Genomic DNA, 25,844 nt, shown 5'->3' on the forward strand with positions numbered 1-25,844 from the left:
AGTATGGAGGATTTGTTAATACCTTTCATTGGACATTATAATACCTATATCGCCCGCCATAAAAACAGAAAACAACACCATCACAAAAACAGAAAAGACTTTTAAAAGGGGGGCTTGGCGTTAAGGCATGAAATCTACGCACTTCCGGTTACTGTTTCCCCAGATTTCACAATGTAACTAAGCGTAGAAGTAAAAAAAACAACAACAAAAAACTCCATACCTTTTCGTGAATATTAACAAACACACATTTTTTATCAAATTGATAAAATTAAAAAAAATACAATTAAGAAATCCTAGTTCGTATTAAACCAAAATATCCTGTCGTTATATCGAATCTCGTGTAACTGCTGGTAAATAACATTATAACTGATATTTTAATTACTTAAACAGCGGAGGTAGTTTTCAAGTAGTTTTATTTTGAAGGGTTGGTGAATTCTACGGAAGTGAAGATGTTTTGTTGCGGTGGCGGAAGCACAGGCCAGGGAGAGTCACACTCGCGGGAAAAATGGCGGAAACGTGTTCCGTGTTCATGCGACCTCCAGCAGCGGTTCAAAACGGTGCCTCCTAAGCCTTGTCCTATTTTTGTGTGCATGCGTGAGTAAAAACCTTGCGTGCATCGCGCACTTTAGCGAGTTGCACATCTCGGCATTTTGTTAAAATAGGTAGGATCTGTTTATTCGGTTGACTCGTTTTACGTCTCCTTCCTGTTGAATATGCTACACTGAAAGTTAAATAGAGGTGTTGAGTTCTTTGTGCTGCCATATTTAAAGATAATATTAGCAAAGCGTACAATCTCGCTCTCTCGCTCTCTTTTTTAAGTATTCACTTGTGCGTTTAACTTAATAACGGGTAACGAAGTAGCGTCGGATTATGTTGTGCTGCTTCTGTGCCTTGAGAATAATAATAATCTGTTTTTTCAGTTGTCTAGGTGTGTCACTTAATGTGTAAGGCTGTGGGTTAAAAGAGGCATGCAAGATGGAAAACGGTATGTATCACAGAGGTATGCAATGTCTTTGTGAATAGATACTGACCTATGCTGATCTATACTGGTCTGTTGCCTGCCCCCTCAGATACAGTGGAGTGCTCCACCTCTGGCCACATCAAGCAAGTCATCAGCCAAGCAGTCACTGAAGAATCCCAAGTTAAGGCTTTCCATTGTAGTCACTGTGTGCTGATCTTCAAATCGAAGGTGTACCTTTTTGAACACCTTAACAAGGTGCATGGCCTCAATACAGAAATTTCTCTCAGAGAGGCTGGTTTATCCCCTGGGACTGACAAAGCCAACACAGAGAACAGCAGCAGCAGTTCAGGAGATAATTTTAAATGCCAGAGCTGTGATTTTAAAGCTTGTAGTTGGGATGGTTTAAGTGAACACGAGGAACTGTGTCACAAAACTTCAGAAAATCCTAACGTGTCAGGAGGTGCCATCATTTCAGAAAACCTCGACAGCACTTTAAGTGTCATTTCCGCAAACCAGAACAATGAAGCTGCAGGAACATTGGAAGATCCATCAGTTCTTTCAGATATTTCTACCTCAGAAGGGAAATGCACGTTAAAGGACCTGAAAACCTACAAGAGGCCATTGCAAACCATTACGAAGTACTTCTCAGTGTCATCTGAATCAAATGCAATGACTGCTGCAAAATTAGCTGATGGAACCAAAGGAACTATCATTTTGCAGGAATCTCCTTCAAGCTCCTGTCCAAACAGTAGTGGTGTGTTTAAAGTCACAGCAAAGTCTGTGATAGATATCACCGGAAGTAAGTCGTACCATTTTTTGCACACTGACTTGACTACTGATTTGACACCATCTAAAACTCTGGAACAATTCAGAAAAGAAACTGTTCCTGACAGTGCTGTGAAGAGATCCAGTGATAAAAGTTCAAAAGGTCATCCTGTCAAAAAAGCCAAGTTGGATAACGAAGAGATGCTCACGGAAAAAGAAAATGAAAGACAGCAGTCATCCAGCAGCAACGAGTTTTCATTTGAAGTCAGCGAAGATGAAGACGAGGCAGACGCGGCAAAAGTGTATTCTTGTAAACATTGTGACTACAGTGACGTGGGCATCAGGCGAATTTCTGCCCATTATCAAAGTGACCACCCTTATATCAGATACAATTCTGTCTACATTCAGGACGCAAGTGATCACAGTGCCACCTTTCGTTGCTTGGAGTGTCCAGTTGAGTTTTTAAGCACAGCTGACCTCAAGAGGCACTACTTGGAAAATCATCCAGATGCCCCAGATGTATTTGCCATGAAATCATGTGGCCTCAGTTTGGTTTTCAAATGCTTTCTTTGTAAATTTACTACCAATCTATTGAAGTCTTTGAAAGAACATTACAAGGCAAAGCATGCAACATATGAAGTGGAGAATTCCTTATTGTTCTGCAGATATTCAATGTCTGAATGCCAAGAGGAATCGTCTCAGCTGAGTCTAGAAAAATCAGATGGAATTTCTCCTGAGCGTGCCCACACATCCCAAAATTCTTCTTCTAAAAGAGCAGACATGGCCTTGTATAAATGCCAGAAATGCATGTTTAGTCACAGGTCAGTTGTTGCTATGCATGTTCACTACCAAAAAAGCCACCCAGATGAAGTAATCACATTAGATAAAATCAAACAGTCAGCTTGTCCCACATCACATGCAGCATCAGAGATGACATCTGAGAAGTGTTCAGATTCTGTGATTGTAGTAGATCATTCAGAGACCACACCAGAAGCCTGTAAGAATCGTTCAGAATCTTCCCAAACCACGAAAGGGGAATCTTCGAAGTTTCCAACAAAATCCAGTAATGAAATTACTACTGGACTGGACACTTCCTCATCCAGTTTACCAAATGAAACATTTTACTGCCAATTCTGCAGTTACACAAGTACCAAGGTTAAGAGTATCCTTGGTCATCACAATGCAAAACATTCTATGGATGCACCAATAGGTACTGATGATGTCCTATGGTATAGTGCTGAGATGCAGAAACGTCAGAGTGAATCTAAGATGTCAAAAAGTCCTTCATCTTCCCAATTTAATACTAGTAAACAAGTGAAGATGTGTAGGGAAAAAGAAGATCTGTATAAGGAGGATTACACAGCAGATGCTTCAGAAACAGGAGAGAGACAGAACAAGTCCTACGCATGTCCAGAAAACTTGTTTTACTGCCACAAATGCAACTTCGGAAATCCATCTGTAAAAGGAGTAATTAACCATCAGGCCAAGGTTCATCGAAAGTGTAATTCCAGCACTAAGTGTGTTCTTGAATATACAGCTTTAATCCATGATGAAATCAGGAAAGCAAATGCAAAGGATTCCTCTTCTTCCCATCTACCTCTTCCTATAATAAATGAAGGCGAAGAAAAAGCATTTTTTTGCCACTTTTGTAACTACAGGCATAGTACTTTGGATCAGGTAATGCGCCATTACAGCAAAACACATCATGGATTTAAGGCGAAGCCTTCAGAAGTCCTTCTGCATACATCTAAGATTCACGATCAGGCACAGAAATCTCCTCTAACATCCACTCAAAATGAAGAAGCTGCTCAGGAAATCCTCAACAAAATGAATAAGAAAAAGAAAAAAACAAAGAAGCATTCAAAATCTTTGGTCATTTCAGCAACACCCTCAGTGACAACCCCACACACAAAGAGGTCCCTGAACTGTTACACATGCGCATACAAAACTGACGTGATATATGCTCTGAAGACGCATTTAAAGAAAATTCACAAAGTAAAGCGTACAGTCACAGATATTTTAAGATATTATTTTAGACAAGGATCATTAGAGCCCGGCTATTATTGTGAATTTTGTGTTTTCAGACATGAAAAAGCTGCAGAAGTTTATGAGCACTACCAGGAACGCCACCTAGGACGTGTCCCCTGCGTTGAGTATGTAAGTACTCAGTTATATGCCGGTCCTGGACTGGTCCTTTCTAAAAAGAAGAAGCCTGATCTAGAGCAGAGTGGAGGCAATGGCACTGAAAACAGATTGCTGTCCCAAAGATCTGGACAAAATAAAGCTGGTTTATCTTGCAAAAGATGCTCTTTTAAATCTAACTCTTTGTCAGATCTGGCACACCATTACCGAATGGTTCATCCTTTGAGTGCAAAACTTTCCAAGAAAACAAGCGCAAGCTGGCGGGTGGAAGACCAAAGTGACAGACCTGGCTCATTTGACTCCTACCAGTTTGGTAAATCACAGGATGAAGCAGAGGCGTCCTCCACAGTGTTCAAGTGCCTTTACTGCTCTGCAAATTTTAATAGCAAACACGGTCTCCACATTCACTGTGGAATGAAACACCCGGAAGCTGTAATCGAAAAATTTGAACAAGAACAAAAACCAAAAAAGCAGCTCCAAAAACGTCTGCATGTCTTTAAGTGTCCGTATTGTACCTACGTCAATACCGTTTATCAGGGTGTTCTCACTCACTGCCAGATGAAGCATCCCAACCTCCCATCCAGGGCCGACAGTCTCCATGTGGATATGGTGTATGTTGAAAATTTGGACGAAACCCGGAAAAGCAGTCCTCCTGGTGAGACTTTGAAACTTTGTGGGCACATGTGTAAAACCTGTCCGCAAATCTGCGCAACGCTGGAGAAACTGAACAAACACTGCGAGCGAGACCACAAGAAGACTGGTGCAAGCACAGCACAAAGCACGGCCAAACCTGCTCCTAAGCCATTAGTTAAAAGTAAAATACTTCTATCTAAAGCCTACAGTACACATGGATCTGTATCAAAGACTTCATTTTTAAGCAAGAAAATCTATGCCGTGATCAACTGCCAGCACTGTTCTTACACATGCACCACCAAACTTGCTCTTGGTCGCCATTTGCTTGCTAACCACAAGCATACTATTTCAAAGGACTGCGTATACAAATGTGTGCTGTGTTCTAAAGTTTACTTCAGGAAAAAGCATCTTGGAGGCCACTATGCAGTGACGCATGGAAAGGAGGCTTATTTAAAATACTACGTGCCCATATACAAACAGCCTCTCAAGAAGACAGCGCAATTGCCGTCTGAAGACCCATCAACTCAGCAACAAGAAAAAGCCTCTGAGACATTTAAGTCTAGCATAACAGCAGAAGAAAGCCTCTTGATCTACAAGTGTCCAAAGTGTCCATATGTGAATGCTAGCTACCACGGGACCCTCACTCACTGTCAAATGAAGCATCCAGCAATTGTAGTCCGGGCAGATGAACTTGAGACAGGTGAAGTCCTTGTATCGAACATGGTCAATTGTACTTTAGGAAAAGGTTCTAATGAAAGAGGGTACTTGTGTAAAAAATGTTCACAAATCCATGGATCACTGACAAAACTCAATGCTCACTGTAAGAGGGTTCATCATGACACAGAAGTGTATGAGCACACTGACACTGAAAGCCAGCTGGTTCATACATCTCAGGGCTCAGCACGGGAGGATGCCTCTGTGAAAAACAAAACTTCGAGAGAAGTAAGCATTGCGGAAAGTAGACAGGTTCCACAAACGGAAACTCCTGAGGCATCCCCGTCAACTTTGCTGTCCGGCCTCCGCAGCAACAAACAGTTGTACAAGTGCCAGATGTGCACCTATAAAGGACTGTATCGAAAATACCTCCAGTGCCACTACAAAAATACTCACAAATTGGATGCAGTCAGTATTTACAAACTTCTTGAGAAATATAATAAGCGTAAATGGAACTTTCCCAGCAACGTACTTAAATCAGGCAACAGCACAAAGGTTAAATGTTTGAAATGTCCAGAATTAACATTCGAGTCGTCACAGCTGCTCATTGACCACTATAGTACTTTTCACCGCTCAGAGTGGAAATTGGACTTTACTGTGTTGTCACTAGGATCGACGAAAAAGAAAACCACAGGGGTTTACAAATGTGACCACTGCAACACACAATTAAATGGGATTAGAAAGGTGTGTTATCACATGGATCGCCACAGAGCAAGGATGCTAGAGATGGCCAAGGCTGCGCAGAGAAAGGAGTCGCTTATTAGCACAACACTAGAGCAAGAATCCAGCGAGGTAAGTTGATGCTGTAATTCCTGTCTACGCTCTTTGTCTTCTGATCTACTCGTGTTATTTGACCATTACTGTGATTTTTTTTTTTTTTTCCAGCCCTGCAGGCAAGACAAAATGACCACATTGGAAACTGTGAACGAGGTTAATTGTTGGAACGGGACACCAGTACAGAGCGCCGCTACATCAGAACTCTCTGATGTACAGCAGCCAGAACTAGAATCGAATGGAGACAAACACACGTGTAAACAGTGCGGCCGGATGTTTATGTCATTGAAAGGCTTGCATTCACATGAGCACAGCCACGCAGCCCTGGCAGCCATCAAGAAACTGGACAATAGCTCCACACCTGGATTAAAACACGAGTAAGAACTTTGGGCTTTTTTTATTGTTAAAAACTAAACTTAAAAAAAAGTATTAATAATACTATTAAAGCAGTCACCCCATTTTGCCATGCTTTTTTTTTTGTGGGCTCACTTAAAAAGTAACATAGCCAAATGGAAATTTTAGCAGTTGGTCTTGTTTAGTCTGAAAAAGTACAGTGCCTATCTGGGTATTGGAAAACCTTTGCAGAAAAGCTTCTTTATCTCAAGATTTTCACTTCCTGGTTAAATAAAAAGTTAGACTCCCGCTTTCCTCAATTCCACCTCTATCCACTCCTGTATAACTTTAAACTTCACAAGAAGACCGTTTCCTCATAAATAGAACCAATGGCTTTCTGACAAGAGAACCAAAGTAGAGAAATTATACCTCCTTTACAGATTTTAGGAGTTACTTCATCTACTCTCTGTTTGACTAATGTATCTTTCGCAGGCTTGTTAAAATTGAATTTTGATTACTTTATTCGTTAAAGCAAGTCCCAAACACCCCAAGCTGTATTTTTTGTGAGAGTTGAATGATTGTAAACCTTATTTTTTCTTTTTACCTCACCAGCATTAGCAAATATCTCATCCACAAATCTGGAACTCTGAGACCTTTTCTGTGTAGTTGCTGTACCTATCGGACAACAGTCTTTGGCCTCTGGAGGAGTCATTTTATGAAAAAGCATAATGGTAAGAACTCATTTGTAACATCACCAGTGGTATCTTATGAGCATTAAGTGTCAAATGCATTGACTTTGATCTGCGAACATTGATTTCAAAATCACCAGAATTTTTAAAATTAGTCTTTTGTTGTAGATTATTAGCATACGTTTCATGCTGGATTTGGTCAAGTTAATATGAGTTGTCACAGGTGCATTTTATATTAGAAGCTGACTTTAACTGTTCAGACTGGGATGGTTTTGGCTTAGTTTTAAAGACAGCCACAAATTTCACAAGAAGGGGTTTGAGAGATTTCGTGTGGCTTTATATCTGCGTTTATGTCTTTCATTTTTCATTTGTTTATTCTTTTGCTGAATGCTTAGATCTCATCATGTCTGCAGCTGAGACTGAAGACAAAGATGAGAGTGAAGAGAGGTTTGATAAGGAGTCCTCTAATTCATCAGAGAAAATGAACAGCTCGCCTGAAATTGATGAGGGACCTGAACTGATTAAAGGCAAGTCATCTCTCATGTTTTTTTTTGTGTTTTTTTTTTTTTTTTTTAAACTTGGTCTTGGTTTTCATAAAACAAACAGTTTTTGGTTTTGTAGCAGTACTAACAGACTGTGGGTCCTTGAAACTTTGACAGGATCTCTGTACTTGGAGCCCCCAGATGTGCGGCGCCAGTTAAACCACTACACCATGATGGCACAGAGCAGCATCAAATCTAAAGTGAACGTGCAACTTTCAAAATTACCTGAGAACAGCGTGCTTCACTGTGAGTTCTGCAATTTCAGCACTGGACACCTGTCTAGTATCCGGCGGCACTACCTAAATCGGCATGGAAAGAAAATCCTCAGATGTAAAGACTGCAACTTTTTCACAGGTTTAAGGTAAGGTGCTGCAAGAGTTTGTAGTTTGCTGTGTACAAAAGATTTTTGGCTTTTTTTTTCTTTAATAAAATTTAGTGTGTTACTAAAAATCTGCAAATTGTAATTAATACTTTTAATTCTGCATTATCACAGATGTGCAGGATCTGACTAGTTTCTATAGTCAGGTGACATAATGCATCCCTGGTTTGCCTCAAGGAGACACAAATCCCTTTGCGGTGGCATCGGGAAGAGAACCTGGCATAAAAGTGTGCTAAATCAAATATGCCGCGCTATCTGCTGTTTGAACCCTTTTTGAAGAAGAAGCTTCTTTTATTCAGATTTAGACATTGTTGTCAATTATTTTAGATGTATGGAAATAACTTGGATGAGTTTTATGAGGTATTTGACTTGACAGACATCTTGAATTTGTCATTTTTACTCATTACTCAATACGAGTTGTCACCAAACACCGACAGATTTGCAATGTTATCACTGATTTCTCCTGTTGTCATTAGGAAAACTCTGGAAATGCACATGGAGACGGGTCACTCTACCTGCCAGTCAAAGCCTACTCATCAGAAGGACCTCTGCTGCCCTTTCTGTCTGTACCAAACTAAGAACAAGAACAACATGATTGATCACATTGTCTTGCATCGTGGTATGTTGGAGCATTTGCAGGATTTGTAGGAACGTGTTCTGCTTTCCGATACCTGACGCTGTCACATAAGCATTCCCTTTTTTCCTTTTTTTTTTTCTTTACAGAGGAACGTGTAGTGCCAATAGAGGTTCGTCGCCCCAAACTGTCACGTTACCTTCAAGGCATCATCTTCCGCTGTCACAAATGTACTTTCACCAGTGGCAGCCCAGAAAACCTGCGTTTGCACATGATGAGGCACGATGACATCAAACCCTACAAGTGTCGGCTGTGCTATTTCGACTGCACCCGGCTGAGTGATTTGGAGGCACACCTGAGCGATAAGCATCAGGTCAGGATTTCTCTAAAGCCTTCTGTGCATCCTTGGAATTCCTTTGGGTCAAAAAACGTTGTTTCTTTAACTGATGGGCGGATGGTGCTTCTGTTCTACACACTGCTGTCATAACCACGAAGATTTAGAAAATCAAGAGAAAATGAAGTTGAATGAAGAATTAAGTTATTTAAGCCTATAAAAAATGTAAGCAGCAATTAGATGTCAGACGTCAACATGTCTGATATTTGAAGGGAGTAGCCAACGAAAGAGAGTGGGAGCATACATCCTAAAAATATGAATAGATATAAAAATGAACATAAAGAATTCATCAGAATGACATTTTTAAATGTCAACCATGCATCTTGTTTAGTAGCACTGCATCACTTTCACAAGCTGCATATAGACAGTGGACTTACTTTTGCAAAAGAATGGTTTTATTCACATATCACATTCGCTACGGAGACATTGGCACTGGGCCATTTGATTCCTTTAGTCTGAATGTTTTTGTAGTCCAAAAACTTTGCCACAAATCGGTTTAATATTGATTAAGGTTGTGTCTGTGAAGGTTCTCAGTCATCCAGGTCATCGTAGTCTAAGGAGCTTGGAAAGAAAAGCGTCTGGACTTCTTTGAGTTGCTTGAAGAGCCAACCTTTACATGGAGGAAGTGGAAAGAAAGGCTCTTGGCCCTTTTAAAGGGAGAGTACCCAGCCATTGGTACAGATATGTAGACGACACCTGGGTCAAAATCAAAAGACAAGAAGTGGAATCCTTATATCCTAGAAGTGGAATCCTATAAAGTCAGCAAAGATGCACAGAAAAGAAGATCAGACACCAGCGAGGGAGGATAAGAAAGACAGACGCAACAACATTGTCATCCCTTATGTAGCCGGTGTATCAGAGAAACTCAAGGTTCTCTCCAAGCACGACATCCCAGTGTACTTCAGACCCAGCAACACACTCAGACAGAAACTGGTTCATCCGAAAGACAAAACTCCTAAACACAAACTTAACAACGTGGTGTATGCTGTACAGTGCAGCAAGGAATGCCCAGACCTCTACATCGGAGAGACCAAACAGCCACTTCACAAGCACATAACACAACATAGAAGAGCCACCTCCACGGTACAAGACTCAGCATCTAAAGGACAAAGGACACTCTTTCGAGGATGCTAACGTTCACATTTTGGACAGAGAAGACAGATGGTTTGAAAGAGGAGTGAAAGAAGCCATTTACGTCCATGGTGAGCGAGCATCTTTGAACAGAGGCAGTGGTTTATGACACCAACTGTCTGCCATCTATAATCCAGTTTTGAGATCCCTTCCCAGATGCCTTAACGCCCACTCACATCATGGGCCATCTGACCTCAGGAAATCACATGATAGGGTGGGGCCAGGTTTTACAATGAGCTCACCCGAAACCCTGGCTGATTGTGACCCACACCCGCTTTTACACCTTGGCTCATATGATTAGGTAGAGGATCATCAGGGGGTCCTTTGTCCCTCTTCGGGGGGAAACTCCCACTGGGTTTAAATCTGGAACTCTCCACCATTTGACCCTTAGAACTGAAGAAGCTTCTCGGATGAGAGGTGAAACGTCTTCAAGCAACTCAAAGAAGTCCAGACGCTTTTCTTTGCAAACTCCTTAGATTGATTAAGGTTGTGCCTAATGGAGTGATGCAGTGCATATCCTAGCCCAATTCCTTGGCTATTGAAAAGTGCTACATTTACAGGGATTAAACCATAGGTAATGTCAAAGATGGACATGGACAACTACTGTGACATTATCCGTTGGTTTCTGAAATTGTGTTTTGATGCCCCAAGATTAGCATTTTCACCACAACCATCTTAGTTTCAAAGAATAAGATGTGGTGAGAAGGAGAGGGACTGACTGTGAAACTGCTATCTCTATGCAGTAAGCAGACAAAAGATAGTCCAACATTTTTAAGCAATTTAAACATGATTTGCAAAATAGTTGTAATAATGTTTTACCACCCTGGGGCGCCTCTGTCAGTGCGCCCCAGGGTGGCTGTGGCTACAATGTAGCTTGCCATCACCAGTGTGTGAATGTGTGTGTGAATGGGTGGATGACTGGATGTGTAAAGCGCTTTGGAGTCCTTAGGGACTAGAAAAGAGTTATACAAATGCAGGCCATTTACCATTTTTTATTCAGTATGCCTCCAAAATCAGGGACTAAGCCCATAAACTCACCACAAAAGTGTTTACCATGTCATGTCTGTCTTCCCATAAACTATAGGACTGGGAGTCTTATCTCAACCCCATAACTCCAAGTGTATTATATTGGATAAATGAGTTTTTGAGGCTTCTACATCATCAGTGCCCCACCCCCACCCCAATATAATGTGTTGGAAAAGTGTATCATAATTTGGACCTTGATTCTGTCTATGCAGGTCGTGAGGAATCATGAACTCGTGGGTCAGGTGAGCCTTGATCAGCTGGAGGCAAGCGTTGGTAATGTGCCAGTAACAAAAGAGGAACATTTGTCTAACATGGACCAGCTCGATGAGGACAGAGAAGATGTAGAAATGGAGGACCTTTTTGCAGACTGTGATGAGGTTCCACAAGCTGAGAACCTGGAAGAAAACTATACCACAGAGAAAAGTGCACTCCAGATCAGGGAATGCCAGGAAACCAACGGAGAAAGTCCTGGCGAGACTTCCGAATCAGACATTCAACATGAAAATGCAAAACCAAACTCTACTGTCCAACAAGAGCTGCAAAAACAAGCAGAGATTGTGCTGCTAGAGAATGCAAGAGAACAGGAGACAGGAAATGTGGAACAAAGTGTAACAGAAGTGAAAATTACAGATACCCTATGTGAGGATTACGGCGATCCAGAGGAAGAGAGGCAGACAAGTAAAAACCAAGCCCAACCTAAATTCACAGAATCTGGAGACAAACAACAAACGGAGACAGGAAATGATTTCAAAGTGGATGAAGAAACACCAGCTCAAAAGCAAGACGTTAAAGCACTTGAGCATAAAACACTGAACATCGAGGCAAAGGTAGAAGATGACATACTGCGTCATATCTTACAGTTGGCCAATGATGACAGCAAGATGCATAACAAGGCAGATGAGGGTAAAACGGTTAAGATGGAGAAGGGCACTGAGGCAAGTGATGCAAGTGATATCCCATTAGCTGAAGAGAGCAACTTCCCTTTGTTCCAGAATCCAAAGAGTCAAGTTGGTATAGAGGCAAATTCAGCCTTAACAAAGCTAAATATTGCACATGTAAATAACACAAGGACAAAGGAGAGTTTAAAAATTGAAAGACATATGTTAACCCTCCCGCCCACTTGTGCACGACTTAAGATGATCACCGGCGATATTTTAGGTGTCTCGTTTACAAAATTAAAGCGGGAAGAAGTGCACACTCAGCAAAGCAGTGAACAGGAACCTAAACCTTGCACAGAAATACCAGTACTTGAGAAAGAATGTCTGAAGAAGGAAGTGCACTCTCCTGAACGCTTCAAGGAGGAAGAAGAGAAAGGTCATTTCGAGCAGAAGCAGAACCAAGAATCTGAGATGCTCACAGAAGACGAGGAACGACACCAAGATCAGGCGCCTGGTGACCACGACGGGATGAAGGATGATGATTGTCTGCAAGAGCATGAAGGTAAAAAGAAATTATGAGTGAATTAAAATATTAGTTTTTGTGCATTTTTGTAAGCAAAACACATATTTTAAGTACACTTAAAAGTACACTCTTAAGTACACTTTAACACTTGTTTAAAGTACAGAAAAAGAGACAGTAAATGCAGATATTGGGCAACATCAATGATAGAGTTATGAAAATAAAAGTGCTCCCTCTTTGAATTGTAAGGTTTTATGTGTCAGGACTTTAGATAAGTACAATTAAAGATGAACTATTATGTCATTAATAATTTAACAAAAAATGAGCCAAAATGCAGAAGCAGTGTGGAAAAACTAAAAAGGCCATCTTTGCTGCGTCTATAGGATGTAAGAAGGTAAGTAACAGCCAGATGCTACAATCATCAGCAAGTATGGTGACCTCTATGAAAACAAATTGTCTGGCAGTTCATTGATCTGATTCACGTGTGTGATAAAACAATGCACAAGGCGAAGATGCTCAGACAAACCAAAAAATATATATGTAGAAGAGCTAGATCTGGGACTCTAAAGGGTTCAATAGCGATGTCTAGCGATACTGCAAAGCATCACGTTTGGAGAAAACCAAACAGGATAACAGCACAAGCACCTTGTAGCACCTGTCAAGCAGGGTGGTGGAGGGGCGATGATTTAGGCTCGTTTCCAAGCCACAGGACTGTGGCTGTGCTTAAATGAATGCCTGAAAACCTCAAACTGAACTGAAGCAATGTTGTAAAGACTGATAAAGTCATATAGACGATGAATGCTGTTAAGAATGGTTCTAGAAGATACTGAATTATGAGGTGTACTTAGTTTTTCACACACTGCTTCTGCATTTTGGCTGAGTTTCTGTTAAATAAATGTAATATTAGTAATACATATAGTGTATTACATATATACAGTGTTGTTATATTTTCTTATTATGTGCTGATATGTAAATCCTTAGAATTGAAAGAGGGTGTACTTTCTTTTTCACATGACTGTATCTTAGTGCATTCCTAATATTAATTTGAAAAATTAAATTAAAAAAAAAAAAACAGGACTGTGTGTGATTAAAAAGTGATTCAAAAGGAGGTGATCTATGTGTGTGATCATTGTTTATTTAGTCGTTCAAGCAAAAAAATATGAGAACTTCTCGGGTTTCAGGTTTTCTTATCTTTCCTTTTTAGTATTTTAGAAGTTCTAATGGTAATTTTTTACTCTTTTTCTGAGATTTTATTGACTTTTTTGTGAAACTAACTGTAGGTAAGTATTGGGTTGTCAACATAAATAGATTTTGAGGAATCTTCGGTATGGGATAATTACGTTGTTGATTTGTTTTGTTTTGTCCCCTCCCTCAGATACAACAACACAAGAACCTGCTGAAGTCCTGTGCTCCTCGCTTACAGAGCAGAAACGATTTACTTGTGAGTTCTGTGGAAGAAACTTGGTGAACAGCTCTGAACTGAAGCGTCACGTCATGCGGCATGGAATCTAACAGTCTTTTCCACGTTTTTTTTATTTGGGTTTCCATTTTATGGAAAGTTCCTTCCAGTGTTGTGTTGAGTTACGCATTTTAGATTTTGTTATTCGTCTGATATCTTATCTAACTGTACGTTTACATATTTACGTTTCCTTTTTTTGTGCATTTTTAAACCTTTTCCTATAAAATGCTTTTATGGTAAAGCTGTTAAACATAGGTGTGATTCAGTAAATAAAACTTTGAACCAATATGGTGAATGTATTATGTGTGACACACTGTATTTAAAATCTTTAGAATTTTTTTTGTATTTTTTTTAAACACTAATGGATAATGGCCGTGATCAACTGTCATCCAGAGTTCATTTTTATTCCTGTAGTTTGTGCAGGGAGGTATTATTTACGAGAAGTTATTACTGTAAAATCTGCAGAAACCTCTACACTGTGAACTAATTTTACATGAAAACGTTTACATAGAGTTAAATACCACGAACTGAACCAACTTCCATAACAGAAAGTTCATTAAATGCTGCCTTCAGGTGTTGTTTGTTATTTCAACACACTTTTATTGTGTATTTTGTACTGAAAAGGAAAATAGTTGACAGTAAAATATCAGTATTTAGTTTGGTATTCCATGTTAACGAAAGTTTTTGGGTTTTTTTTTTTTACTTCAATTTGTTTTGAATTTAAAGTGTGTTTGCAGCACCTGATATTTATTTTCCTCCTAGCTTAGAGTGGCGCCTTCTATGAAAGTGGTGAATTTAAACATTTTTAGTTAATTTTACTATTACAGTAGATGTCACTGGTGTCAGAAAAGGCAGTACATCTGAAGATACAGACTCGTGCACAATAGGTCATAAATGATTAATAAATGGTCCATTTTTTTTTTCAATTTCTTGAACAACAGCAAAAAACGGACGCAGGCTGGACCAAGAACTAATCAGGGACATTTACAGAAGACTGAAACAGAGTTAAAGTTTAAAAAGTTAATGTGTTATGAGACCACGTGTGCTCATATCCTTGTATTATAAAACATGGATGCTTTGTATTAAAAGTGTTGCCCTGTAGCAAAAATCAAATAGTGCATTAAGAAATTATAATCTGGTTACAACAATAAATGTTTGATTTCAAATGTCTTGATGTAAAGAGCAATGTGCGCATTAGCTAAATAATACTGTGCAAATGGCTTACCCACCCCTCATTTTTTTTAAAATTTTGATGTGGATATAGGAAATGGGTGTAGCAAATTATAAAAATGTGAAAATAGAAATACAGTATACCGAGAAAAAAGTCTGATTGGACATTTCTGATGAGCCTGAAATTCAATACTTGGTATGACCACCTTTTTTCATCAACACAAACTGAACTCTCTTAACCTAGCCTTGTTCCCTTGAGTGCTTCTCTTGTAATTCTTTGGATGTTTGTTGACTTTAGTTTTGTTCTCTGTCAATATAATCCCACACTGCTTCAGTAATATTAAGTTCCGGGCTCTGGGAAGGAAAATCCATGACTGACTGGGTTCAGTTGTGTGTGTGTTTTTTCTATCCCAATATTCTTTCACTGCATGGGAGGTGTGTTTGGGGATCAGTCTTGTGAAAAATTTTCTTATTGCCAATCAGATGCTTTCCTACATGGTTTTCCATGTTTGATCAAAACCTTTTTAATAAGATCCCCAACACCACTGGCTAAAATGAAACCCCAAACCATGACAGCACCTCCACCATAACCTCTTCTATACATATTGACAATTTGAACTAAACATTTCACATCTGGATTCAGCCCTCTATAAGAACTTCTGTCACTGATTTTCAGCCCAGTTCTTGTGCAATTTGGCATACTGAGCATTTTCTCCCTGTTTTCTACCACTGGCTTCTTGACAGCCACTGAAACCATTTCTGATGAGGCATCAGCGAACAGAAGATGGATCGACTAAAAGGCTGTCTTTTCAGTTTCCTCAAATTTTTTTATGACACACTCTGCCACCAGTAATGGTGTTAATATGACAATACAACGTTTGGCCATGCCACTGTTTGATTATATTCCAGTCATCAAAGTGAACTACATGGCATTACAGCCTTACTATTTCAATAAGTTCTCTAAGCACTGCTTTGACGCACTGAATCAAAAGATTTGTTGGACCACCACAGAAAAACCTTAACGAGGGAGAAAGGCGAAAATACGAGCTTACGGGGGTCACGTGAAGGCAGCATTTTCTTGTGTTTGCGTTGGTTACGACACACTCTTGTCATCCAAATGTAAGAGGACGCCGCTTCCTGGTGTGTACTCAATAATGGACTGACTGATGAGCCAGGTCGAGGTGAACTTGTCCTCACTTTGATCTGCTTCTCTGAGTCCACCGCTCTGCGCACACTGGGTAAGTTAAACGTGTTAAAGTGACATTAGAAGAAATACATAGGGAGAAAAATCGAGGGAAAAAATGCGATGCTGATAAATATTGGTCAGTACCACTGGATCCAAACCATTTACATGTAGAGAAACGTGTTTTGTGCTTTTAGATGAAGATATTTGAAAGCACAACCTAACACATTTGTGTGTTGATGCTTTTTAAGTTCATACAAATTGAGGTGGATTTGCTCGGGTGAGGAAGGCTGCAGGAATTGTTTCCTCCTTCCTTGACCGACACGTTTTTCTCCCTCTGTTTCCTGATTACTTACTGTAAGTAGATGTGGTTAATGAAGGGTGTCGGTAATTACACGTTTACCAGCATAAACTGGTGTAAACGTTTTGTATTTTAAACCTGTCCAGTCCAGGAGACGCTTCTTTTTACATACTAATAGCGTCCACATTTTTATAACCTTAACGCGAAAATACAGCTACTTAAATATTGTACCGTCTTCAGGTGCTTCTTTGAGTATTTAAGTGTTTTAGTATACTTCTCTAGGACACTGTAGTGATACTTACTGTAATTACCTTTGGGGTAAAAGCGACCTTCTCAGTTTTATTTCGTTTTTTAAGTTGTTGAAACCAAAATATGCAACTTAAACGCTGTTTTGCACTTGATAACAGTATTATCCTGCGCGGTTTTTCACATTGGGTAACCACAGCAGATGGATGCCATATTTGATTTGGCTCTGCTTTTTATGCTGGATGCCCTCCCCGACCCAGCCCTGGATGCTCCTGCTTATCTGAATGAATGATTATTCCTGTTTTTAACAAGTTTTCCACAGTTGGAGTAAAATGTCAGCACACTGAGTAACTGAATAAACATTATTTTACTAAATTTAACTAAATAAAATAGATTTAAAAATACACATGGTACAGGTACTGTACCTACACATTTAAGTGATAAGACAAATAGAGACCTATTTCAGTTACAGTAATTCAGTTTATTTAAAAGGAAAAAGTACTTAAATGATGATTTTGTATGATTTGTACAAAGCAAGAAACTCAAGGAAATGTAAAGAAACTACTTCAGTTTGATCGGGATAGCCTACAGTAGTAACTCTTTAAGGGTGAATTTCTTTTAAGGATGGCTCTGCTTGTTTGTGTTATTTGAGAAAAGTCACGAGGGGCATTTTAACACACTATATTAAAAGTGCTGCTCTTTGTACAGCAGGAAAAGAAACACTATCAGGTGGAAGAATGTCAGCCGTAAACAAATCCAAGGAAGATGAAGGCAACTTCTCCACAAAGGTCATCAAGATTGTGTTTATCATCCTGCTGCTGGACCTGCTGGGATTCACTCTGATTCTACCTCTGCTGCCTTCTATTTTGGATCACTATGCAGAAAGCGGGGTTGGTCTTTCATTCATTTATTTATTTATTTATTTATTTATTTATTTATTTATTTATAGCAGTATAATCATGTAAAGGCACATTTAAAATCACAGCAGATATTAAAGCGCTTTGAGTGCTCAGATGAGTAGAAAAGCGCTATATAAGAACCAGTCCAGTCCATTAAGCTGATAAGCCTGCTATACATGACAAGGAAACAGGTTAAAAGCATTAAAACTTTGAAGGTGATTCCAGCAGCCTTATTTCCTGCCAGTGATGATCAAAGGGTAACAGTGTTTACTGAAGACATTTTTTTTGCAGTGTGAAAATTGTTAGATAGGATTTTTTGAATGGAATTCCCTCAACAGACCATTTCTACATTGTGAACACATCCCCGAACAAAGATGGTTTTGTTTGAAGAATCTCCTCCATAAAAACTGTAACAAACTCATGAGTGATTTGATTAGATTAGTCCGTGGGTGAATCCGCCTGCTGAGTCATGGTGAAGCGACCACTTTGCTGGTATTTATACTATAGCTCTGTGATGCTTTGTTTGTGTGTGGGCAGGATGGTGTGTATCAGTCTCTTCAAACTGTTGTGGACTGGTTCCGGGAGGCTGTTGGGATTCCTTTGGAAAAGAAATACAACAGTGTCCTGTTTGGAGGTATATTGGATTAATTTTAAACATCAGATTTATTCAACATTAAGGTCAACATTTTCAGTGTTGCAGGCTCATTGGTTTAATAATGCTCCTTCCCCCCCCCCCCCTTACAGGTCTGATTGGCTCACTGTTTTCTCTGCTACAGTTCCTGGCATCACCTGTAACCGGGGCTCTGTCAGACTCATATGGCCGGCGACCCCTGCTTATGCTCACCACAGTGAGGAAAACATCACTTTTTCAAGACTTTTTAAAGTTTTGTTTATCACTATTCATTCTGTAAGAAAACACAAAGCCCTTTCTCCAGAGCTGACTCATTCACATCTAATTGGGTGCCTTGTGTTTCAGTTAGGGCTGATGTCCTCCTATGCAGTCTGGGCTGTTTCCCGGAGCTTCAGCATGTTCCTTTTGTTTCGGGTAATTGGGGGCATTTGTAAGGGCAACGTCAGCCTCTGCACTGCCATCATAGCCGACCTGCCGTGCCCGAAAGCACGGAACCGAGGAATGGTAGGCAGAAATATTTGTGGTCATTACAGGAAATGTTTTGTTGAAGTGAAATTAATTAAAATTACTTTGTGTTATATTTATACATGCTTTTTTTTGTTATCAGTACACTTAGCTTAGCATGACCCTCACATGTATTGAGAATAGATGAATAAAGTGTCTTTCTGTTTTCTGTTTCCCTCTGTTGTAATCAGGCCATGATTGGCGTTGCCTTCTCCTTGGGCTTCACCGTGGGGCCTCTGATGGGCGCCTACTTTGCTATCACCTCCAAAGCAACAGGAAATGTCTTCTACCTCACTCCAGCTCTGCTCGCCCTGGCTTTCAGCACTGCCGATCTGCTCTTTATTTGGCTGATGCTGCCAGAAACATTAACAAAGGACGTCAAGGTTAGTTAGAAACACTCCTGCTAATGCAAACGGAACTAAATGCAGTTTTAAACAGTAGACATACATTTTCCAGCCATCAGTTGTGCTGTATGGATTCCCAAAACACCCTGTGGTAGAACAAGTATGAAACTTTTTCACTTAAAGTTGATCTATTATGCTACATTTGTGTAGATTTCCATGACTCACAGTTCAAAACAGTGCGCATTTATCTTACACTGGGCTTTGTATCAAACAAGAAGTCTTTAGCTCAGTTCTCCTTCCCTATTACCCAACAGCAGATGGGTTAGACCGCTTTAGTAACTGCCAGAGCTGTTTGTCTGAAATGGCCATGTAAGGACATCCACTGTATTTGACAACATACTGATCTAACAGTAGAAAAAACAATGTAACTATATATTTGTATTGTGTTTACAATATGTTTCTCTAAAAATGATTGCTATGATTGAAAAATATATTTAGTTTAGTAAAAAAGTACTTTTTTTTCCCATGAAGAGGAAGTATCACACACCTTAAATACAAAGTACTTCAATAAGGGCCAATATCAGTACCAGTATCAGTGACTATCTGTTTTCCAATGTTTTCAATTTTTCATGCTGAGCTAAGGTAACAGGCTGCTGGGTGCTGGACCATCCTTTGCCCTCCTTTTGAACTACTTTAATTCTTCAAGACATAAATTCAACAAGGTGCTGGAAAAACTCTCAGTGATTTTGGTCCATACTGACAGGAGAGCACCACACCGTTTCAGGTGGAGATTTTGTCAGCTGCACATACATGGTGGGAATTTCACTACCACCATTTCACAAAGGTGCTCTGTTATATTGAGATCAGCTGACTTTGGAGTCCATTTGAGTGCAGTGAACTACTTTAATCAGTCATCAGAGCATGTGCACACTGTAGTAAGACTGGGATGGTCAGCAACAATACTCACTGTGTACAAAAAATTATCCCCCACACATTACACCACCACTACCAGCCTGAATCATGATATACTGCAGGATGAATCCATTCCTTCATGTTGTTTAAACCAAATTCTGACTGCCTTAGCCCACCTGCGTCAAGATTCCACATGTTGTGCATTCTTCTACGTACCTCTGTTGTAAGTGGTCATTTCAGCTACTGTTGTGCTCCTAAAAGCTCGTAGAAGTCTGGCCATTCTTCTCTGGCTTTTGGATTTTCATCCAGAGAACTGCCACTCACTGAGTAATTTGTCTTTTTTGACCCATAGTCTGAAAACCCTAAAGATGGTTGTGTGTGAAAATCAAAGTAGATCATCCATTTCTGAAATAGTCAGACCACCGCCAACAAACACCCATCCATCCATTTTCTTCCGCTTATCCTTATCAGGGTTGTGGGGTGGCTGGAGCATATTTCAGCTACCATAGGGAGAGAAGGAGGCGGGGTACACCCTGGACAGGTTGCCAATCTGACCAAGGCTTACTCATAGAGACAGACAACCACATTCACCCACCTTTGGGCAGTTCAGAACCCCACTAACTGCATGTCCTTGGACTGTGGGAGGAACCCAGAGAGAACCCACTCAAACACAGGGAGAACATCCAAACTCCACACAGAAAGGCCTCGTCCAGGTGCTAGTGTCGAACTCAGGACCTTCTCATTGTGAGGCAACACTGCGCCACCGTTGTGCCCACCCCAACAAACATGTCATATTTAAATTACATTTGAGCAAGCTTTATATCTTTGTTGCACATTGCTAAACACAGGATATACTGATGTCCGATGTTTAGAGTATTTCCATCCTCTTTATTCCTTCTTCAACAGAAATTATATGAAAGTTTTTCAAAAAAACCTTATGAGGTGTACTTTAAGCAATTTTTGTCATTCCACTTAATGCATGTCTGGACAGGTCTATGGCTGCTGATCCACTGTGTACACCACCTTATTAGTAAGGCGATGATTTATGTGCATGTCTGCCAGATTGAGCAATATCCCTGAAACCACCAGGCGAGGAATGTTTCAAAGAGACAGTGATCACTGTTCGGATTGAACATGTCTGATTTTTCTCAGTTTTCACCTACCCACCGGAGAAAAAATACATAAATAAAATAAAATTACAAGTTCACATAATTCTTATTGTTTCGGAAGAAACAGCATTGTTTTTTCAAATCATTATTCATTGAGAGAGAGATGCAGATCATTTTTCTTGTTCCATTTTAGGCTTTGTCTTCAGGCTGTGGGGACTGCAGGGACCTGCTGCATCCATTATCCTTGTTCTATTTTGCAGCTGTTAGTAAGAAAAAAGATCAACTTTCAAGAAACGGTGAGTAGTGTATACACTGCATTCATCTGTGATTGTCCCGTTTATAAAGAGTGAATAAACCTTAACACAGTGCTGCACTATTGGGCTGTGTTTTACAGGAATGCAAAGCCTTCGAGTGCTGGGGCTGGTTTATTTCTGCTACCTCTTCCTGTTCTCTGGTCTGGAGTTCACCTTAAGTTTTCTTACTCACCAGCGTTTCCAGTTTACAAGGTATGAACTCAAAGATAAGGCTGTGTACTCTGAGTTTCCCTTTTAAGTCTGACAAACGGCAACCTTATGTTTTTCTCTCTAACAGCATGGAGCAGGGAAAGATGTTCTTCTTTATTGGTGTCATCATGGCTTTAATCCAGGGTGGTTATGCTCGCAGAATAAAACCTGGGCAGCACATCAGGGCTGTTCGTATGGTAAAGTCACCAACTGCTTGCATGGCAAATACTGATCTAATGCCGTTGTTAGTGTTAATGGAACAGGATAAATCACTGCACAAATGTCTACCTTACTGAACCATTTTTCTTGTTTTTAGGCAATCATAGCATTGATCCCAGCCTTTATAATCATTGGGTTATCGTGGAATGTAACAATGCTGTACATTGGGTTGTCACTGTATTCCTTTGGTGAGTCAAAATTACTGTATTCAAAATGTGCAGTAACTCAGTTTCATCTGTCTTGTCTTGACATCACCCAAGAATGTGTAAATAAATCTAAAAACTATGTGATAAACTACTGCCAAAATACATAACAGGACAGTACACTGTTAAAATAGAAGAACACTGCCAAGAACACTTTCAAGGATGCAGTAATTAAACTATTGCTTAAGAAGACCTTGTCTAATCCAGCTGTCTTAAGTAATTATAGACCAATCCCCATCCCTTCTCTTATTTAAAAAATTTTAAATGAACAACTATAATATAGTCAAGCAGTCATTAGCAGAGGAGTGGTTTATCTGAAGAGTTTCAGTCAAATTTCAGAATGAATTATACTCATGTGGACTTCCACAGGGTTCTGTACTTGGACCAGTTCTATTTACATTTTATATTCTTCCCTTAGACAATATCATTAGAAAGTCCTACATACATTTTCATTGATATACAGATTATATGCTGCTATATTTATAGCAAATTATGTAGCTAAACCACAGATATGTCTTACAGAACAAAGGCCTGGATGTCTGGATTTTTTTTTTTCATTCATTTTCAAAATTGAGATAAAACTAATGTTATTATATTTGGCCCTCGAAATTTTAGAAACATGGTGTCTAACCTGATACTTAATCTGATGCAAAGTCCAGAAATCTAGGCGTTGTTTTGATCAGAATATGTGTGCATATTAAATTAGGGATCCTTTTTTTTTTGTCTGCTCCCTAACAGGAGTGGATGATATCACTTTAGTTTAAATACTTCGTGTTATTCTTATCAAGTCGTCCTCTAACTTTTCTAAGAAGCAAAATATCAGATTGTTACTGTATTGTATGATATTGTGCTATATAGCATTTTACTTAAATGTCCCTAAATTATAAAATTGTTCCAACGTATTATGTATCCTATTCTTACAGCGGCTGCCATAGTTGTCCCCTGCTTGTCGACTCTAGTTTCTGACCATGGTGAGCCTTTTATCAAATCAAAGTATCAAAAATATTTTGATCCTGCTATAATGTTGGTACTGTTGCTGATTACCCACTGTTGCTGATTCCTCTAGGCTCAGCCAGTCAGAAGGGTACTGTGATGGGGATTCTGCGTAGTTTGGGCGCCCTGGCCAGAGCGTTGGGCCCAGTTGTGTCCTCCTCAGGTGAGGAAACTGAAACTAAAGGATCATTCCATAGTGCTGCTTTTCTCTTGAGATGGTGCTATTTGAATTATTTGTTATATATTCATATTTGTTTTGTTTTAACTGATTTGTTTGCAGTGTATTGGATTGCTGGAGCACAGACCTGCTTTCTTATCACATCGGCCTCCTTCGTCTTGCCCTTAGCTCTCCTGGGCATAGCCAGAAGACTAAAAGAGGAATGAGCAACTTAAAGACTTTTTAAAAAAAACCTTGTTTCATTACCTACATCAATGCAATGATGTTTACATCTTCTGGGAAAGCAAGCACTAAATTCACAGTAATAGGATGTTTACTTTTCCATGCTGTTGGCCAAAGATCAAAAAATGAAACAAAATGATATGAGAAGATGGTACAAATGCCAAAAACGAATGAATGAACATAATGTTGTTTGTGTGTTCATATAGACCGGTGTGTATTGTAGACTGGGTGGGTTAGAAGGAATTCCATGTGATATTAGTGCTCCTGGTACACAGATATTTTTGTAATGTTGTATTTTATTAATCACTAAGATTTTCTATTTTGCAAAGGATACTTTAGCATTAACACACATAAAACTTTTTGATGTTCTATTCTTTACTACAGAGAATGAAACATCAGTCCACGGCAATGAACAGTTATCTTACTTTGAACCTTTTGAATAATTTTTCTAATTCATTCTATGTGAACTACACATTAAATACTGTACTCAAGTACAGCTTTGATCAACATCTTTATACTTTAGTAATTAGGTCTACTTAATGCTTTTGCTGCATACATTTTACTTCACAACATGTATCTAAAATACATTTTTAAAGGTAAGATATGTTTTTGATATTTTTTTAGTATATAAAAATAAAGATTACAATCTTTATTCCTGGTAAATGCAAAAAAGGGAAATTCTTCATGAGTTTTGTTTTTTAATCTGAGTTTAACTTGATTTATTCTGAGCATAGTTTACACAGTTCGATGCTTTCATATCAAGAAAACTAAAATAAATGTAAAGTCCAGTTAAAACAAAGGAAAGTGTAAGCACCATCCATGAAAATCCTTACACTCCATGTACGATATGAAAGAAACTTAAATTTGATATATTATGTGTGACTTTTTAGTCAACGACTTTGTGATTCAATTGGTTTAACAGTTCAGGTTCTTAACCAGTTCTCATCATGGGGCAAAATAACATGTAAGCACAAGACCCAAACAGGTGTGGTTAGTTTTATGGCTGATTTACTAAAGTTGCGCTCGTTTCTAAGGTGCAATTATTTCATAGGCACAGTCAGTTCAGGTCAGTATGAAGTGCAAAAAGCAAGGTATACTTTTTTCAGCGTTAAATATTGACACAGTCAGCAGTTAATTGTGTGCTGAAAACATGATTCAATTCAGTTTGTACCACTGATTTAAATATTCTCCTCTCTACATTTTGCACCTTGAAAAGGAAATGGCTCTACTAAAAGGCACAAAAAAATGTTTTTTACTCTAAAACACACATTTGCACCACTGCAAAACATCTGGCCCCTAAAGTGTAACAGAAATTAAATCGGGGGTTACTCACGGGTCTGTTACTGGTCTATTACTCTTTAACCTTTACATGCTCCTCCTTGGCACTATCATAAAGAATCGCAATATATCCTATCATACTTACACAGATAGTACACAGCTGTACTTATCATTTTCTGATGATCTAACCTCTGTTCACAAACTAATGCACTGATGACATTAACAGTTGGCTGTCTAGAAACGTTTTAAACATGGAAATCCTTGTCCCTGGTCCAAAAAGTCAGAGAGAGAACATTTTTTTTATATTTATCATCCCATACAGTCTCACTCTGTTTCTGTCTGAAACTTCTGCAGCATTTTGGACAGTGATCTCAGTTTTAATAATCACATCAATAAGGTCACCAGAACTGCTATATACCACAGATATATATACAGAATTCAAAAAAGTTAGCAAATCCTAATCACAAACTAACTGAGAAATTGGTCCAAGTGTTCAGCAAGACTACTGCTCTGTTTGCAGGATTATCCAAATTACTAGTAGGACAACTTCAGCTTGTCTAGAGTCCTGACATGAAAATTGGACCATATTGCCCCAGTGCTAAAGTCACTTCACTGGATCCCAGCTGAATACAGAATTACATTTAAAATCCTTCTATTAGCTCATAAAGCTCTCAGTGGTTTGTATAGTACACATCTGACTTCCTCCAGTAAACTTCTGACTAGTTCAGTGTCTATTACTCAGTCGTTCCTCTCAGATTTTCAGTTGCAGATCTTTTAACTGTCTCCAGAGATAAATCTAAGTGTGCTGAGGGTGCTTTCACGTATGGTCGTGTTCTCTGGATTAAGCTGTCTACAGACCTAAATTTAATCTAATCTTTAATCTAACTTTTTGTTCTCACAGGCTTACAGTTAATAACTGTGTGCATGGATGTGCACTTTACTTCGTTTTGTTTTCATCATAAACTTGCATAGGTGTTTTTATCTTCTGTGTAAAGCATATTTAGTTAAAGCAGACCTATGACGAAAAGTGCTATA

At 39.2% G+C, this 25,844-nt stretch overlaps 2 protein-coding genes across 7 annotated transcripts; both read left to right on the forward strand.

Moving 5' to 3' along the window:
* Positions 1 to 455: 455 nt before the first annotated feature.
* LOC146376513 (zinc finger protein 462-like) lies at positions 456 to 14,200 on the forward strand. 4 transcript variants are annotated; one of them, XM_084947476.1, is made up of 11 exons: positions 456 to 662; positions 921 to 985; positions 1,071 to 6,007; positions 6,101 to 6,366; positions 6,935 to 7,053; positions 7,407 to 7,538; positions 7,671 to 7,914; positions 8,409 to 8,551; positions 8,656 to 8,879; positions 11,270 to 12,497; positions 13,831 to 14,200. In XM_084947476.1, exons 2-11 carry the CDS (start codon positions 976 to 978, stop codon positions 13,965 to 13,967), a joined length of 7,440 nt encoding a protein of 2,479 aa, XP_084803602.1. In that variant the 5' UTR covers positions 456 to 662; positions 921 to 975; the 3' UTR covers positions 13,968 to 14,200. The 4 variants fall into 4 exon arrangements, with proteins under 4 accessions (XP_084803602.1, XP_084803601.1, XP_084803600.1 ...); XM_084947475.1 differs by having other exon boundaries at positions 456 to 594; XM_084947474.1 differs by having other exon boundaries at positions 456 to 557.
* Positions 14,201 to 15,193: 993 nt separating this feature from the next.
* Positions 15,194 to 24,038, forward strand: LOC146376514 (solute carrier family 75 member 1-like). Of its 3 annotated transcripts, none has more exons than XM_084947490.1 (13): positions 15,194 to 16,322; positions 17,526 to 17,704; positions 18,251 to 18,347; positions 18,458 to 18,561; positions 18,690 to 18,848; positions 19,040 to 19,231; positions 21,407 to 21,509; positions 21,608 to 21,719; positions 21,805 to 21,913; positions 22,033 to 22,123; positions 23,062 to 23,109; positions 23,205 to 23,294; positions 23,412 to 24,038. In XM_084947490.1, the coding sequence occupies exons 2-13, from the start codon at positions 17,552 to 17,554 to the stop codon at positions 23,513 to 23,515; spliced, it is 1,362 nt and encodes a 453-aa protein (XP_084803616.1). In that variant the 5' UTR covers positions 15,194 to 16,322; positions 17,526 to 17,551; the 3' UTR covers positions 23,516 to 24,038. The 3 variants fall into 3 exon arrangements, with proteins under 3 accessions (XP_084803616.1, XP_084803614.1, XP_084803617.1); XM_084947488.1 differs by having other exon boundaries at positions 16,168 to 16,322; positions 17,523 to 17,704; XM_084947491.1 differs by lacking the exon at positions 15,194 to 16,322 and having other exon boundaries at positions 17,574 to 17,704; positions 18,490 to 18,561.
* Positions 24,039 to 25,844: the final 1,806 nt, after the last annotated feature.

Source organism: Perissodus microlepis, chromosome 12 (genome assembly GCF_051167445.1).
Source record: "Perissodus microlepis isolate ML-2025 ecotype Zambia chromosome 12, ASM5116744v1, whole genome shotgun sequence".
Classification (NCBI taxonomy): domain Eukaryota; kingdom Metazoa; phylum Chordata; class Actinopteri; order Cichliformes; family Cichlidae; genus Perissodus; species Perissodus microlepis.

Coding starts and splice junctions, on each gene's coding strand:
- LOC146376514 (XM_084947490.1), top strand. CDS start 17,552: ATGTCAGCCGTAAACAAATCCAAGGAAGATGAAGGCAACTTCTCCACA. Junction 19,232..21,406: donor CATTAACAAAGGACGTCAAG/GTTAGTTAGAAA, acceptor GTTCCATTTTAG/GCTTTGTCTTCAGGCTGTGG. Junction 21,720..21,804: donor CAGCGTTTCCAGTTTACAAG/GTATGAACTCAA, acceptor TCTCTCTAACAG/CATGGAGCAGGGAAAGATGT.
- LOC146376513 (XM_084947476.1), top strand. Junction 7,539..7,670: donor GGGACCTGAACTGATTAAAG/GCAAGTCATCTC, acceptor AAACTTTGACAG/GATCTCTGTACTTGGAGCCC. Junction 7,915..8,408: donor AACTTTTTCACAGGTTTAAG/GTAAGGTGCTGC, acceptor TGTTGTCATTAG/GAAAACTCTGGAAATGCACA.